This window comes from Tympanuchus pallidicinctus, unplaced genomic scaffold (assembly GCF_026119805.1).
Source record: "Tympanuchus pallidicinctus isolate F22 unplaced genomic scaffold, pur_lepc_1.0 scaffold28, whole genome shotgun sequence".
Classification (NCBI taxonomy): Eukaryota; Metazoa; Chordata; class Aves; order Galliformes; family Phasianidae; genus Tympanuchus; species Tympanuchus pallidicinctus.
Genome location: NW_026294745.1, coordinates 4,175,257 through 4,189,534, shown reverse-complemented (window position 1 = coordinate 4,189,534; position 14,278 = coordinate 4,175,257). Strand labels below are relative to the sequence as shown.

At 39.2% G+C, this 14,278-nt stretch overlaps 2 protein-coding genes across 6 annotated transcripts in view; one reads left to right on the top strand and one right to left on the bottom strand.

Annotated features, from left to right (window-relative positions):
• Positions 1–6,889, bottom strand: part of ADGRD1 (adhesion G protein-coupled receptor D1) — a 123,767-nt gene extending 116,878 nt beyond the window's left edge. For 2 of the 5 annotated variants that reach the window (XM_052691408.1, XM_052691404.1), the window contains exons 1-3: positions 6,781–6,889; positions 4,469–4,505; positions 61–144 (exon numbers count right to left, since the gene is read on the bottom strand). In XM_052691408.1, coding sequence (XP_052547368.1) covers positions 61–144; positions 4,469–4,505; positions 6,781–6,858 — 199 coding nt within the window. In that variant the 5' untranslated portion in view covers positions 6,859–6,889. Of the gene's footprint in view, positions 1–60; positions 145–4,468; positions 4,506–4,601; positions 5,291–6,780 lie in introns of those variants that run through there. The other 3 variants (XM_052691407.1, XM_052691405.1, XM_052691403.1) reach the window with 3 other exon arrangements.
• Positions 1–14,278, top strand: part of RIMBP2 (RIMS binding protein 2) — a 403,010-nt gene that overhangs the window by 243,747 nt on the left and 144,985 nt on the right. The window lies entirely within an intron of this gene.

Below are 14,278 nucleotides of genomic sequence, written 5' to 3'. Positions count from 1 at the left end.
CTACTTACAGACTGCACAAATACTTATGTTATTGCCACTGTCAATGAATCCTTTGTCTACCTCCGTTCGTATCCCGAAACTCATGAATTCCATCCACGTCTTCCAGCGGCCAGTAATGGGAAGCTGATGAAAAAACTTTGAACCCTTTCAAGGAAACAGATGAAAAAGGTGTTATATCTCTTGTTGGACTGTACTTTAACGAGTTTCTACAAAGGAGAACTATAGAGGAGGTCAATAGGTCAATTAAAACAAGATATATTATCTGCAATGTTTGATAAGCAAGACCATGAATCAAAATGGCAGGGGAGATTAAAGCTGGATGTCTGACTGAGCGCTGTGGAAAACCTCTGCTTTTAGAATTCAGCTGCTGGGTTTTTTTCCTAATTATACTTAAAATCTGTAATCATTTCTGATCAAATTTCTGCAGGTAGCATTTGTCAGCACCAGGTGAGAAGTTGTTCTGATAATTGCAGGGTTTCACCCAGCTTTTTAAACATACTATGGACAGTACAAAGCATCAAGAAGGGAATGTGGAGGGGGGATGTTTTGCCTTTGTAGAACAATTCCTCTGCTTCTGCCTCCTCCATACAGGACTCCAATACCCACACTTAAATTGAAATCGAGAAGATGCTGAAGAGTTCCAAAGACTCTTATCCTGTTCTCAAAACTGACAGAAAAACCAGTGCAACACTGTCAGATGATACTAATGCAAGCACTTTTCACTTTTTTCCTCTTCTGAGGAACAGTAATCAGAAATGAGCACTAGCACAGAAACGAGCACTGGTGTCTCCAGGTAATTCACACAGTGACTGAGCATATAGCAGAACTACGCCCTTTAATAGAAGGAATTTGATCCTCCCTAAGAGAAGTTGTTCCAGATTGCTCAGCTACATGGTGGGGAGGATGCTTGTGGCCTTTGTTTCCCTAAACGTCCTCCTTAACACCAGATATGCTGCAAAAAAACCATCTGCTGGTTTCCTCTGACAGATTTAGCAGTAGAGCCTAATCGATACGAGTTAGAGCAGTTTTTAGGAATTGTGGTTACTCTAACCTGAGCAGAAGCAGGCAGTCCAATGCAATCAGATTTTGTGTTCATGTGATGTCTATTCTAAAGGTGTAGCATTAGGAAATGTAGGAAAACATGGATTTTTATTTTTTTAGCTGCAAGAAATCCTTTATTCTGAAAATAATTTAACAAGCTGTCCTAGGAGAAATTGATCATCTCCTGTATGCAGGGAAGTTTTAGAGGGTTGATACAGATACATGGAAATTTTACTGTGAATACAAAATCATGGCACGGCATCCTGTTAATTTGAGTTAATCTTTTCTTTTTTGGGGGAGAACGAAGTAAGTACTTAAAATCGGCATTTTTTATTCAGATTTCAATCAAAGTGATTATTGGGTGCTTTCTGGTTCTCCCTTAATATCCCTACCATCAAATTAAAACGTACTGAAAGCATCAAGCATTCTCTTTCCTTCTCCCCTCCTCATCTATATTCATACAATGAAGTTCCACAGATTTGTTTCAAAAACACAGTCTCCCTCACCTCCTTGAACTCCCTGACTGTTTTTTAATACTTTTCATAAAATGCCATTGAGATACAGCCCCATCCATCCCCTGGACGATGCATGAAGAAGAAAAAAAGATAACTAGCTAGCTTCAAGAAAACCCCTCTGCCTTTCACATCTTTGTTCTTCTGATGGATATTTAATATTGAGTTTGAATTGATCTAACAAAGTGCAACTTTAACTCCCCAAAACTCTTACCAGTGAATAATCTTATTAAGAAAAATGAAGAGCAAGCGCATCGTCAAGTGTAGGAGTAAAGAACTTCTGGGGTCTCCAAGAAAAGTGAAACAAACTTACTTATAAAGTTATACTGAACGTGTAGTTCTTTGCCCTTCAACCAGTTTGTTTGTTTTTGGTTTTTTTTTTACCAAGCAAGCTTTCAAGAGTCTCAGAAACAAAAAAAAGCTTCTTAAATACCACTGTAACTGTTGGACACCATGCAAAAGCTCCCAAAACTGTGTGCAAAGTAAAACAAATCACAAATAGTGTCCTTTGCCACTTAGAGACTTTCTTTACTCTGAAGAGAGATTTGAACAGCTTGCCCATTTGACAATTATTCTACCATTTTATTATTCTGGATACAAATTAGGTTTCATTATAATGGAATTGCAGGGACAAAAATTTTATTTGGCCTTAAGCTTTCTAGTCAAACCATGGAGCGATGAACTCTTGTGATGATTCTCATCCTCATAGTATAGTTTCAGAGCAGAGTATAGTTTCAGGGTTTAGGAGAGGAACCTAAGACCGAATGGAAGTATAAAACTGACAAAATTCTTAAACGTCACAATAAACACTCATAGATCTGAAAGCACAAAACAATATCAAGCTTTGATTTTGTGAGAATGAATGAACTTCTTTGCTTCTCTTCCAAATGGAATAGTACCAAAGATACCTAACAAACCGTTCCTAATTGACCAGGAACTACAATTGGCCTATCTAACTGGGAGTGTTTGCTGTTGACAGAGATTTTCCCACATAGAGGGAACATGAGTGTAAATAGATGAGATAGGGATGCATTTAGGGGTTCTGTGATCACATTTCCTTTGGATACTTGAAAAAGACAAAGAAAAGCATAGTTGCTAACAAAAGGAGAAAACTACTGGCAAGGTAGGAGAATAATGACACAGAATAAGCATGCACAAAGCCAAATCTGAGAATTCCAAGCAGTCCAACTCAACTAAGCTTGTGTAGAAAGGCATGCTGAGGGAGGAGGGTGTAGGAACCTGCTTTCATTTACATAAGCCATATCTGGGTACATGTTCAGTTCTGTCTTCAAAGAGTACATTCTAGCTGCTGCTGACATTAGAGTGATGAATTTCTGTGATATTAAGAGAAGCCACATAGGTAACCTGTGCTGAAGAACCTCCATACCATCCTCAAAATATCTATTTTGCAGAGCACAGAACATGCCTGCTGTTTCACAGTGTGCTTATCTGCAAATAACTCTTCCTTTCATTAACATTTACTCTTTATATCAGGGGGGAAAAAAAGATTAAAATTAATAGAAGTCTTAGAAAAATATAGCAAAAGAGAGGAAAACAGACAAACAAGAAAAATCTCTGGGAAGGAGATGAATTGATGCCAGAAATGTATCATGATATGGCATGAGTATTTTATTAATGGCTGTAGTGCAGTTGGTATCAAACAGATTCCTAAGGAGAAGCTTCTAAGAGCCTTACATTTTGAAGCTGGGAAAAACGGGCAAAGAAAATGGGAAAGCAACCAGAGATGCAACAAAGAAATGAATCTCTGAGAGCCATGCGGTTCGTCGGTGGCTTTCCTAGCTGCCAGTTCTGAACTATATAAAGCCATGCTGCTATCCCTCTTACAGCCCCAAGAAAACTTCTCAAAACAAATACCTATTGCTTTGAATTCAGCTTATACGTGTATAGTTCTTTCAGTAGATAATTACTGTGCGTTTAGAACAAAAGCACTTCTGAATTGTTTACAGTCTCTACAAATTCAGACAGCATCATTCCCACCTACATATCCCCATAGATTTGTGCTACAGACAAATCTCATATAGCTTGCCCCCCCAGTGAGGAAGACCGTTACCCCCTTACTGGTTCTATTGGCCAGAAGCCTGTCATCCTTACTGATAGGAAAAGAGATGGCATTTCTTAGTCTGAATGAAGGTAGAACACGTAACTGGTCTGAAGTTACTGCAATAGCAGACAACATAACTCCACATCACACTGTATTTTATTTTGAGCGTAATTATATATTGTGGAAACTTAACAGCACAAAGCAATGCATGAATTGCAAAGCAGTAAAATTGTACTTGTACACCACCATGAGGCTTGAGGTTAAACTATTTATATAAACAGAAGGATTCAGCAGTTACACACACAGACCCCAAATAAGCTTTGAGTGAGATTTTCTGCATTGAAAACAGATGAGAGATCTTTAAAACACTCTACAACTGATTTTAACTGAAGCATGATGGCTAGGAGGAGGGTAGATCACTTGATGCTGTGGCAAAGTACACAAACCAGCACGTCTAACTGTAGATCAAAGAATTAAAACACTGAACACAAGAAGAGAGAGAGAGAAAAAAAAAACGACCTGTGTAGAAATCTAGTTCAGAAAATATGCTCTAAAACATAATAATAAGCACTGTATAGAGAAATTCCCTATCGAATACAAGCCATTTTTCTTCAGACATACTTCTGTGCAGATGTTTAGCAGATAGGCTACCGAATTTTTACTGCCTAGGATGGTCTGATACTTCAATAATTCAGTCTATTGTATTTTTACTAAAGAGCTGACATTCAAATGTGGGGTCACTGATTCTTGGAGCTACTAAACCAATGAAAAATACAAAGCAAGAAAACAAGATACAGTATGCATACTTATATAAAAGCATGGTGTCATAAAGTATAAGTAAAACATTCCTTACCTGGGTGTTCGAGTAGCTGGGAATAGTTTCCGTACACCTGCACATAAAACATTTTATAATGAGACATGGTGAGGCAAAACTTGCTAAGAGGGATCCAAATATACGTCAGTGCCGACCGTATTCAGAACATTACCTGATTTTTGAACTGCAATAAAATCAGCAAAGAATAATGACAGCAAAGCAGAGATAATAAATTCTTCATCATCTATTTAAGGTTAGAAGTACAACCGAGATCAAATTCCTGCGGGTTTTCAATCATAAGTTTTCCTTAGCTACTTTTTGTATTAAAAGGGACATTTTCCTTGTAGGTTCAAGAAGTCTGTTCCTTCAGTGATGGCAAAATATCCTTCCGACCCTTTAAGTAGTATTTGCTTTCTTCACACTTTGATCTCTTCATTTAACCATAAATAAATTACTGTGATTGCGGAAGAATTAGAAGCAGTGTGCATCGGATCCGAAAGTTGTACCGTTCCGTGGAAAGAAGTCAAATATTTCTGCTAGAATCTGTGCCAAAAAGAAAATATCTTGTTTTCAACTTTCTTCCTATGGTTGTCTTTTCCTTTCAATTACTTTCACGTTGTCAGAGATCCGAAGCCAGTTTTGGTTTTGCTAGCAAGAAAATGTACTTCCTTATAGCGCATAAAGCATAGAGCTCTCACTCTCTCCCTGGGAAATGAACTGAAAAGACTTGCTAACTCCTCTCTTGTCCAGCTCACGTTTGCACCTCCATCCCAGATCTTTTTGGGTGGAGAGCAAGTCTGAGTGATGTCATGCTTTCTTCTCAAACTTTGTCCCATTCTGGTACTCTATTTATATCACGTTGCTGCTGTCTCTTTTCTGGGTCCTAACACCAGCCAGCTAGGAACAAGTGGAAACAAGCTAATGTGCCTCAGCAAGCAGATTAAAGAGATTACAGCTTTTAGCAATCTGCGCATTCAAAGAAGAATCAAAGCCAGACCAATTGTTCCCAATTCAAATGTTTAAGAACAATATAACAGATTTCGGACACAAGTCTTTGAAGGAAAGCTAAGAGCTATTCATCAAAACAACAGATTGTATTTGTTTAAAGGAACATGACCTTTATAAAAATACTGCTTTAAATCACACTGCACTGAGGGATTAATATTACTGTGTACCTGTCAAGGAGGGGAAACTGCAGCATTAAGCCATTCTACTGATTTTCTCAAAGATGCACAGCACAGCTAGTAAAATAACCGGGAAATCCCTTCCATAAGAGCCACAGCAGCGTCATTGCCTTTATTTTTACCAAAACATAATTGCATTTTTAAAAATTATATATATTATATTATATATATTATATATATGTCTCCCAAATTTGAACTTACCTTCAGCCCCTGACACTTACTCGATCAGCGAAGCACTGCAAACACAGAAGATGCAGCTGATGGAGAAGTGACCACACGACCTGTTTCCATGTGTGTTCCCCTGCCCAGGATGGCTTTTCTTCTGCCCATTAGCGATTCCCCTTCCCCCACCTATTTAGTGGCTCTTGGTCTTATCTCTTCAGGTGCCCTTATCAGCCTATAATGGCCTGATTCCTTCTATGGCATTTACCCTTCCTTGCTGGTACATTTCATGGCATTTGCACCAAACTCTTGGGTTGAGCCAGCTTGTTCTGTTTTTGTTTTGCTTCTTTCTGTTGACCCTTTCTATAAAGGTTCTGTATTTGGAAGTCCAGCAGGTTGGCCTTGTGACTGTTTAGCCAGCTGGTTCCACAGCAGTATGACTGAACTTCTGAATATTCTGGTGGTAACTCCTTGCCATGAACTGAGTAGATGGAACTCCAGAGTTGAGGGATGAAAGGAACTTTATTTAATTCAGGAAGTTGCACGATATGTATCTCATACGGCACAAATTAACTTGTGTCACCAAAATTAATTACAAATCTTCAGCATCACCAAAATATACATCTTTGGTTTGTAACCTCAATTTGGAATTTTAACAAAGCAGTTTTGAGAGTTTTTAACTTTAGTCCATTCAAAAATGTAGTTTCCCACTCAGCTATGCACAGTGTGGCTTCTGCTTATTTTCACTGAGTTTTTGAAATGTTGCTTTGTTTTGCAAAGATTCTTTCCCTCCCTCCTGTTAGCCAGAAAATCCTCTGTAACCTGAAAGTAGAATTCTGTGTAAACCCCAGGAATTCCGCATCACGTACTGACAAGTAGAGCCACCCTTAGAAATAATAGAAAGTTGCGGCTAAAAATCAGGAAAGCATTAAACTGTAAAAAGAGAAGGACAGGAATTTGAAATATTTGCCAAGAGGGGCCTGTCAAGGGAGAGAATATGCTTACCAAAACAATTGTGAGAATCCAAGCAAACATGCTCACTGCCAGGAATTTTTGTGGAAACAGCAAATTGCAACCAGACATCAGAGATTATTTGCAGAAACAATTTCTAAACATATTCGTATGATCCTCTGGAAACCTGATCTGAGAAGTCACACTGCTCCCACCACAGACCAGAGGTAGCACTGGGCACCTTGCATGCAAACCCAGTCGCTGATCCAGCGCTCAGAAAACAAACAGCCGCAGTGGATTGCTCCTGAGTAACCTGCAGATAAAATAATGTCCCTTTAAAGTACTTGCACGTCAATAAGAGCACAGATATACAGCAGGTAACTGTGCGCAGCCTGTGCTCAGCAGCTGAGAGGATTCTCCCCAGGACAGCTCTCCCACAGCAGCGAGGAAGGGAGGAGCTGCGATCTCATGGTGCAGCAGTGCTGGGAGGGCTCCCAGGGCTCTCCAGATTATCACATGCCCCAGGTTTCTTTTTTCCTCTTTTCCTCCTCTTTTCTTTGGGTGGGAGAGGAATGCAGTGGAGAGGTGTGTGGAGGGACGCAGCACTTTCAGTCAAAAAGGTTTAAGGAAAAAAAAATCATGGTTTATGTTGGTGATATCACTTCCCACCACGTTAATGAGTGTGACTTATTACAAGGTGATTGAACTTTCAGTTTCAGCTTTCCCTGTGCAGCTCTTGTTCCTTCAGCATTAGTATGTTATTAAAACAATATTGGTAAATGCTGTGGTTGCCATTTAGCGGGAAATGTAAGACACTCTGATGTTAAAAATCTTTACTCCTTGCTATGTGAATACAAACAGAGAGAATAATTATTTAAAGCATTTATTGTACAGTGCAGAAGACAAACATTCCATAATATGGTTTTCTTCCTTTATTTTCATTGGAGTCATTAACTCCCCATGAGAGATCTAGTACATAACTGGGACCAAAATGTTTTATCAGACATCTTAGAAAGGAATATTTTAAGGTTAAATCTAAATGCTGGGTTTTGTTAAACTTCTCTGATATCACAGGCTCACATGCCAGTACATATTCAGGATTAAAATAGCTCCCTAGTCAAACTCTGTCGGTAACAGAGATTACTAACTAGGTGGTTGCAGCTGATATATCAACACCAACCTGCTGAAAGTTGTGGTTTTAGTGCCAGCTTGACATGGAATTCCTGCATTTGTGGCTGTAGAACTGCTGTTACTTAACTTCAGTTACACAAGAAGTTGTTTTGTAAACACAATCATCTGTCCTTTGGCACAGAAGACAGCCAGGGCAACTCCGCTGTTTCTCTTGGAGCTGTTCAGATACGTACATATGCACAACTTGGTTATATTTGCACATCTGCAAGGAACCTGAGCAAAAGTTTGTGACACACGTCTCCATCTCAGTGCAGATGTTCGTGCCAGTGCAGCTCTGTTCATAATGAGCATGCTGTTTACTCACTGAACTTCAAAGCAGAAGCAGTTTTTACAGAGGAATGGGTCACCTCTAGTGGTTTATTATTCTTTATGTTGTGTTATTCCAATCTGGACTTGGTGTATTCCAGCTGTGTTTTGCCATGATTCTGTCACTTTTGAGGTAGTGGTATTTCTGTAATTGCCTTCCTCATTTTTTTCCATCGCAGGCAAACAGTATTAATTTTGATGAAAATCAACAAGTTTAAATCTTCAACACAGAGCAAAATATACATATATATCCAAAGATCAGTTCTAATAAAAAGGAATAAAAGCAGCATTTTCTAGATGTTATGGGTAGTACTATGCATACAAACTGTGTACAGTCATACAAACTAGTTTTGTCTCCAAGATGTATGCTGCCCGTGGAAGAACACTGATATGGGAGGGCACAGATGTTTCACTAGCATGAGAAGCAGTTGCTAATAAGTTCTGTTCATATCTGTGGCCGTATTACTGTGATTAACAGTGGGATGATCCTTGATGATATGCACCTTCTCAGACTGTAATCCTTTAATAGTGCAACTAGAACGACTGTCAGATCTAAGACAGCAAGTACCTTCACAAGTTCTTTTTGTGGCCCCAGCTCTGGGTGAGATCTCCCTCACAACTCAAATGCTTCTCAGGTCAGCAAAGAACAACATCAGCTATGAAAAAAGCTTGGTCTGTAGAACAACTCCGGCATTACAGTTCTTATTTGCGTAGTGCCACATTAACAGAGGACAATGTAAGGGTGGCAGTGGCCACTGTGTGATGCAAGTCCTTATATTATATCAGTTAGTAAAAGATACTTTGGCAAAAAATGAGAAAGCGGAACTCACACTCGTGAAACTATTGCATGAGATTTTCCTTGAGCTGATTGTGACTAAAAGGACAAACAGAAAACTTCAGACTGAAGAGAAAGCAAACAAACAGAACTCCTGGAGCTAATTCAGCAAGGCTCATGCTATGATGAAAAAATATTGTTCTAATTAAGAGAATGAGAATGTTCTGAGTTGATGCCAGCAAATAAAGACTTTTGGCAACAGAATTTAGAACTAATCAAATGAATATACCTTTATAAGGCTAATATAGCATTATGCTGACCAACTAATGTATTCTTTTCAAAATCATTAAGAGCCTGGAGATTCAAAGACCAGCTCAGAAGGTGAATCATATAATAAGCCATGCATTTGAGTTTTCTTTAAATAAAGTCTCACTTGATGGCTGTAGTTATTGGATTACTCTTTTTTTTTCCTACTTATCATATCATCCTATCTGACTTGTTTTTCTGTGGCAATTCCTTGAACATCTCAATCTATATACCAAACAAAATAGTTGATTTCTTTTTCTTTGCAAAGTAGCATAAGCTTTTGTGGAAAACCTGAATATTTAATTTTGATCTTTAATTATCTACACCTTAATGTCAACACAACCTTACATTAAATTTCCTAATCATATCATAAATAAAACACACAACTTTTTTGTTGTAGTTGTTTCATAAATATGCATAATTAAACCAAGTTTTCTTTGCAAAAAAAAAAAAAGCCCTGCCTCTAAGAACTGCATTGTTAGCATCATACAGGTAATCAGGCTCTCTTAATTACAAACGTATTTCATCATAGTAAAGTTCTGTCTTTGGAATGTGTGCCAGTTTTCCTCTAACAGTCTTACCCAGTTCTGTCTCGCTCTTCTGGGTAAAAGTAACCATGAAAATTCCATTCAGCTGCTTTGTGAAACAAGTTTACTGCCACAAATGAAGTTGACCTACAAGGTGTTTCTCAGCAAAAACATCTGAGCCTATTATGAACATGCATATTAAAGGCTTCTCTTTCTATGGGGAATAACTCACCTTTTGTCTTTTGTAGTATCTTACTTTAGGTCTAAGTGGGAAAAGCAATGAGAGTGGGAACAGAAACCAGAGTGCTAACTTAAATATCAAGGTAGCTTCCAAATTCACCTCCTTAGGATTTGAATAGTCTTCAAACCTGAAATGTTACTGATTAACTTGAGAGCATAAGATCTGAATTCCACAATACCTAAACTTCAGGTTTCCCAGTTTTGGGTACTGGGTCTTGGAGTTTTAGCCCTTCATTGACAGATGAGGGTCAGAACATGCCTCACATCCCAACATCAATGCTCTTTGAGGCATTGCTGTCCACTTTAACTGTTACTGGGCTGGTCCTCACTGTGCTAAAATGCTTAATAACCTGATGAGAGAAATAGCTTCTCTTGTAGAGAACCATGTAGTGAAATTCTCCGCTACCAGAAGTCTCTCATTTCTCTCTTCCTCCAAACTGCTTTTTTGTTTTGTTTTTTGTTTTCATTTGTTTTTTGTTTGGTTGCTTTGATATCTAATTGTGGATTTCCGTTAAGTATAACTGTACTAATTATGCTTTAGATCATTGTGTTAATAATCATCACTTTGATGAGGCCTTTGCTCTATGATAAAGTATTTATCTACTCTTCATGCCTTTTCTGGTAGATCAACTTGTACATGTACTTTCTTCTTCCTACAGTACAGTTTCCTCACATACCCATGGGTTCAGTCCATTGCAAGTGTCCTCTCTCTTGTGGCTCGTTGCTTTATCTTATCAGCAGTCTAAGCTATACTTCTAAAGGTGCCACATTAGTTTTGTGCCACGCTGCCTTTTCTTCTCCCATGCAACAGCTGCCATTGGTTCCACAAGCACTACATCAGCCAGGAATTTGCCAACATGCAGTCAGCCACGTGCTTATTTTTCCCTCTGCTGCAGGGACTTCTGCTGCACTGCACAGAGGTGGTTCTTCACATCACCAGTATCCCAATATCCAAGCAAGGTAGCGTTCTCCAGCACAATCAGATCAAACTGTCACAGGGCATTTCTTCCAGCTGTGTTTCAAATCTGAAGGCTCGAGCAGGGAAAGGTTTGCTCCCCTAATTATAATTATAATGAATTTCTGTTATTTAAACAAGTCTTTCTTTAATTCACTCTATTTCACGTTTGGTGGATTTAACTGAAGATGAAGGAAAGACTCAATGAAAAGCACAATTATTTTTAGCTTATTTTACACCAAGAAAATGGTGTAGAGTGTTATCCAGCTTTAAACGTCTGTCAGTTAAGAGCTAGCACTGCTGCCAGCAGTCACAGCCATTTGCTACTCTCAGTAAACCCACGAGCACCCACATCACTTCCTCCAGGAGCGCTGCTGTGAGTGCAGCCCGCAGAGTATTTCAGTCGAGCCGCTTCTGTTCCATCGCAGCAGCTGCAGACAGCGCGCCCCATCCTGTGGCTGAAACCGGTACCGCAAAAGCAGCTCTCATCTACCAACAGGTTTAAGCAAAACTGGATTTAACGTGCTCTCAGGTGCTACGCAGCCTACGTGCGCATTGTCAGCAAGGCAAAACAATTATGCAGTAACCAGGATTATTTTTTTTTAAGGCTGTGTCAGATTTGATCAGACTGAAGTTAATAACTGCTCTTATAACCTGATGCGGCGCTCATTTATCAGGCAACTTGTACACTTCTGAGTGGCAGAAGAGGCATTTCGAATGGCTTTTACAGCACAGCATTCGACAACATAATGCACTCATTTACTACAGTTTGAAACCAGTGCTTTGCACGTGGAAACCAGTTTTATTATGTAAATAAAACAACCAAACCCAAAAGAGGAAAAAAGTGCTGTGTCCAAAATCAAATGGCAACAGATAATGCAAAAATAAAATATTTTAAGTGTTTTAGGATTGCTTATGTGTAGGGCCATGTGCATTTGCACATGTGTATGTACCCATGTCTGTGCATGCATGAGCTCATGTCTGCATGTGCGTGCCTTGGTTTGCATTCACTATTTTGTAACCTAACAACAACAACAAAAAACTGTCAGAAAAGCTGACTTTCTTTTATAGCCTCAGCATAAGCAAAATACACATTCCCTCCAGTGCTTTTTTCAAGAGATATCATGATGCGAAGTCATCAGTCTGTTACCACCTTTGTGTAGCAACCCATCAGCAGACAAGCAGTTCCTGGGATGGTAACTTACATGGAGGATTTCCAAGCAAACAAGAACCATATACATTATTTGCATGATTTGCTATTTTTGGTTCTGCATTTTATACAGAAAACCAAAATGAATGATTCTGATGCTTCAGAACACAGTCAACAATTTTACCATAGACATCATTACGTATCACACAGTAGTTAAAATTTTCTTCTTTTGGTCACTAGCATAAGAAACTAAACGAAGGTAGGGGCTTCCTGTTTGTGACTTCGTTACCCTTACACATTCTTCATTTCAGCTGACCTTTAACAGTGTGTAGTAGAAATGCTGAGTCACAGCTTGAAGCAGTGATAGAGCACCTGATGGGAAGGCAGGGCCAACCCAGGGGAGCTCAGGTGCAGGCAATGTGCCTGAGTGATTGGAAGGGGTGGAACCAGGATCCAGCCCATCCCAGACCATTTAAGGGTTGGCAGTAGAGGTGAGGATATTTTGCTGGAGATCCCTGCATGCCTGAGGTCTTCTGAAGGTAAGCAATTTTCTTCCTTTGTTTCTGAGTCTATGGCTGCTGCATTTGGGCTTATCCTTGCTACCCTTCTATCGTTGCTGTGCTTTCTATCACATTATGGTGTTACAGTATTCTCACAGAAATAGGTAACAGAATAAATCAAGTTCAATGCCTCTTAATCTTATCGTTACAGCTCCAAGTTATTAAGTCCTGATTTCTTTCAATGTTAGAAGCATGATTTCAGAGACAGTGGATCAAACGCTAAAGCTACTGTAAATGTTACATGAAACATTTTTGGCTTTTTGTGATTTGGATTTTTGTTTGCTTTGAATGACATTTGGGAAACTTTTTCTTGCTTCTTTAATGTTTTGGTCCCTTCAAGTAAACAGTAGGAATGTTAAATTATACCAAAAAATAAATTGCCTTTCCTTCCAGTGAACATCTACAGACACCATTTCAGCGACAATCTCTAGAACACTGAGATCTGGGGGAAGTGTCACTCACTAAACAATCTGTTCTCTTTGTAACAAACTAAGAGGATTACCCACACCATTCAACCTTTAAAAAAAAAAACCCAAAACACTAGAATCTTGGTATTGACAATACAACTTTTGCTTCAACATTCATGCAGTAATTGAGTAATTAAGTATACAGTGAGGCTGTGGCTTGACTCATCACTGAGACATTGTAGGTCTGTTAAATAGGTTCATGACATTAAGCCATGCTTTCAACCATGGAGTCCTTTCAAGCTCAACTTTACAGGACTTGTCAGTCAGTTAAGTTTGCTCCAAAGCAAAAAGTCTTTTTTGTTTTTCTTCTTTGCTGGTAAAGCAGTAGCCTAAAGAAGGGGGACAAACTGCAGACAGAGGTCCCCAAACATTACAATCACCATGGCTGTCTCCAGAGCAGTGGCAGAAAACGTTACTGGCCTAGGACAGCACAGTCACATATATACTCCTCACATCCATTCCCAGCTTGAAGGGCTTCTGGACACACAGAGATGGTTAAAATTGTTCCAGGGCACGTGCAAGAGCTCCTTCCTGGGATGCTCACATACCAGTTTGAGCCAGGAAAAAAGATTGCTGAAGGCAGGCTTTCAGATCAATGGAAGGACAAAAAAAGAGACAATTAACACACCCACATCAAAACCAACTGATGAAAGGCAGTGCAAGATTTATCTTTTCAGTTGTTTCAGACATTCACTTTGATCCCACTGGAGAGGCTTTTAAGGGCTCAGACAACTATTGCCAAAGGCCAGGTGAGAGAAGGGGCCGGTACTGCCAAGTGGTTTCAATTGAATTCCAAAAGAGAAAATACTTCTCAGCACTGCTTTTTGTAGCAGTTAGCTTGAGTATGAGCAATAGAACCATGGAAAGGAGGGAGAGGGGGAAAGATGGAGGTAGTTGTTGAACTATAACTTCCAGACATAGGATGGACAGACTTTAAAAGCCCAGTAGAGTGAAGGGTAATCTTAAAATTCCTAAGGAGACACTCAACCCTCCTTCAATTAATGATACAGACGCAGCAAAATGTTTCTTCAGGTATCCAACTTGCATGCTGCCATTGCAGCTTTATTATTTATTG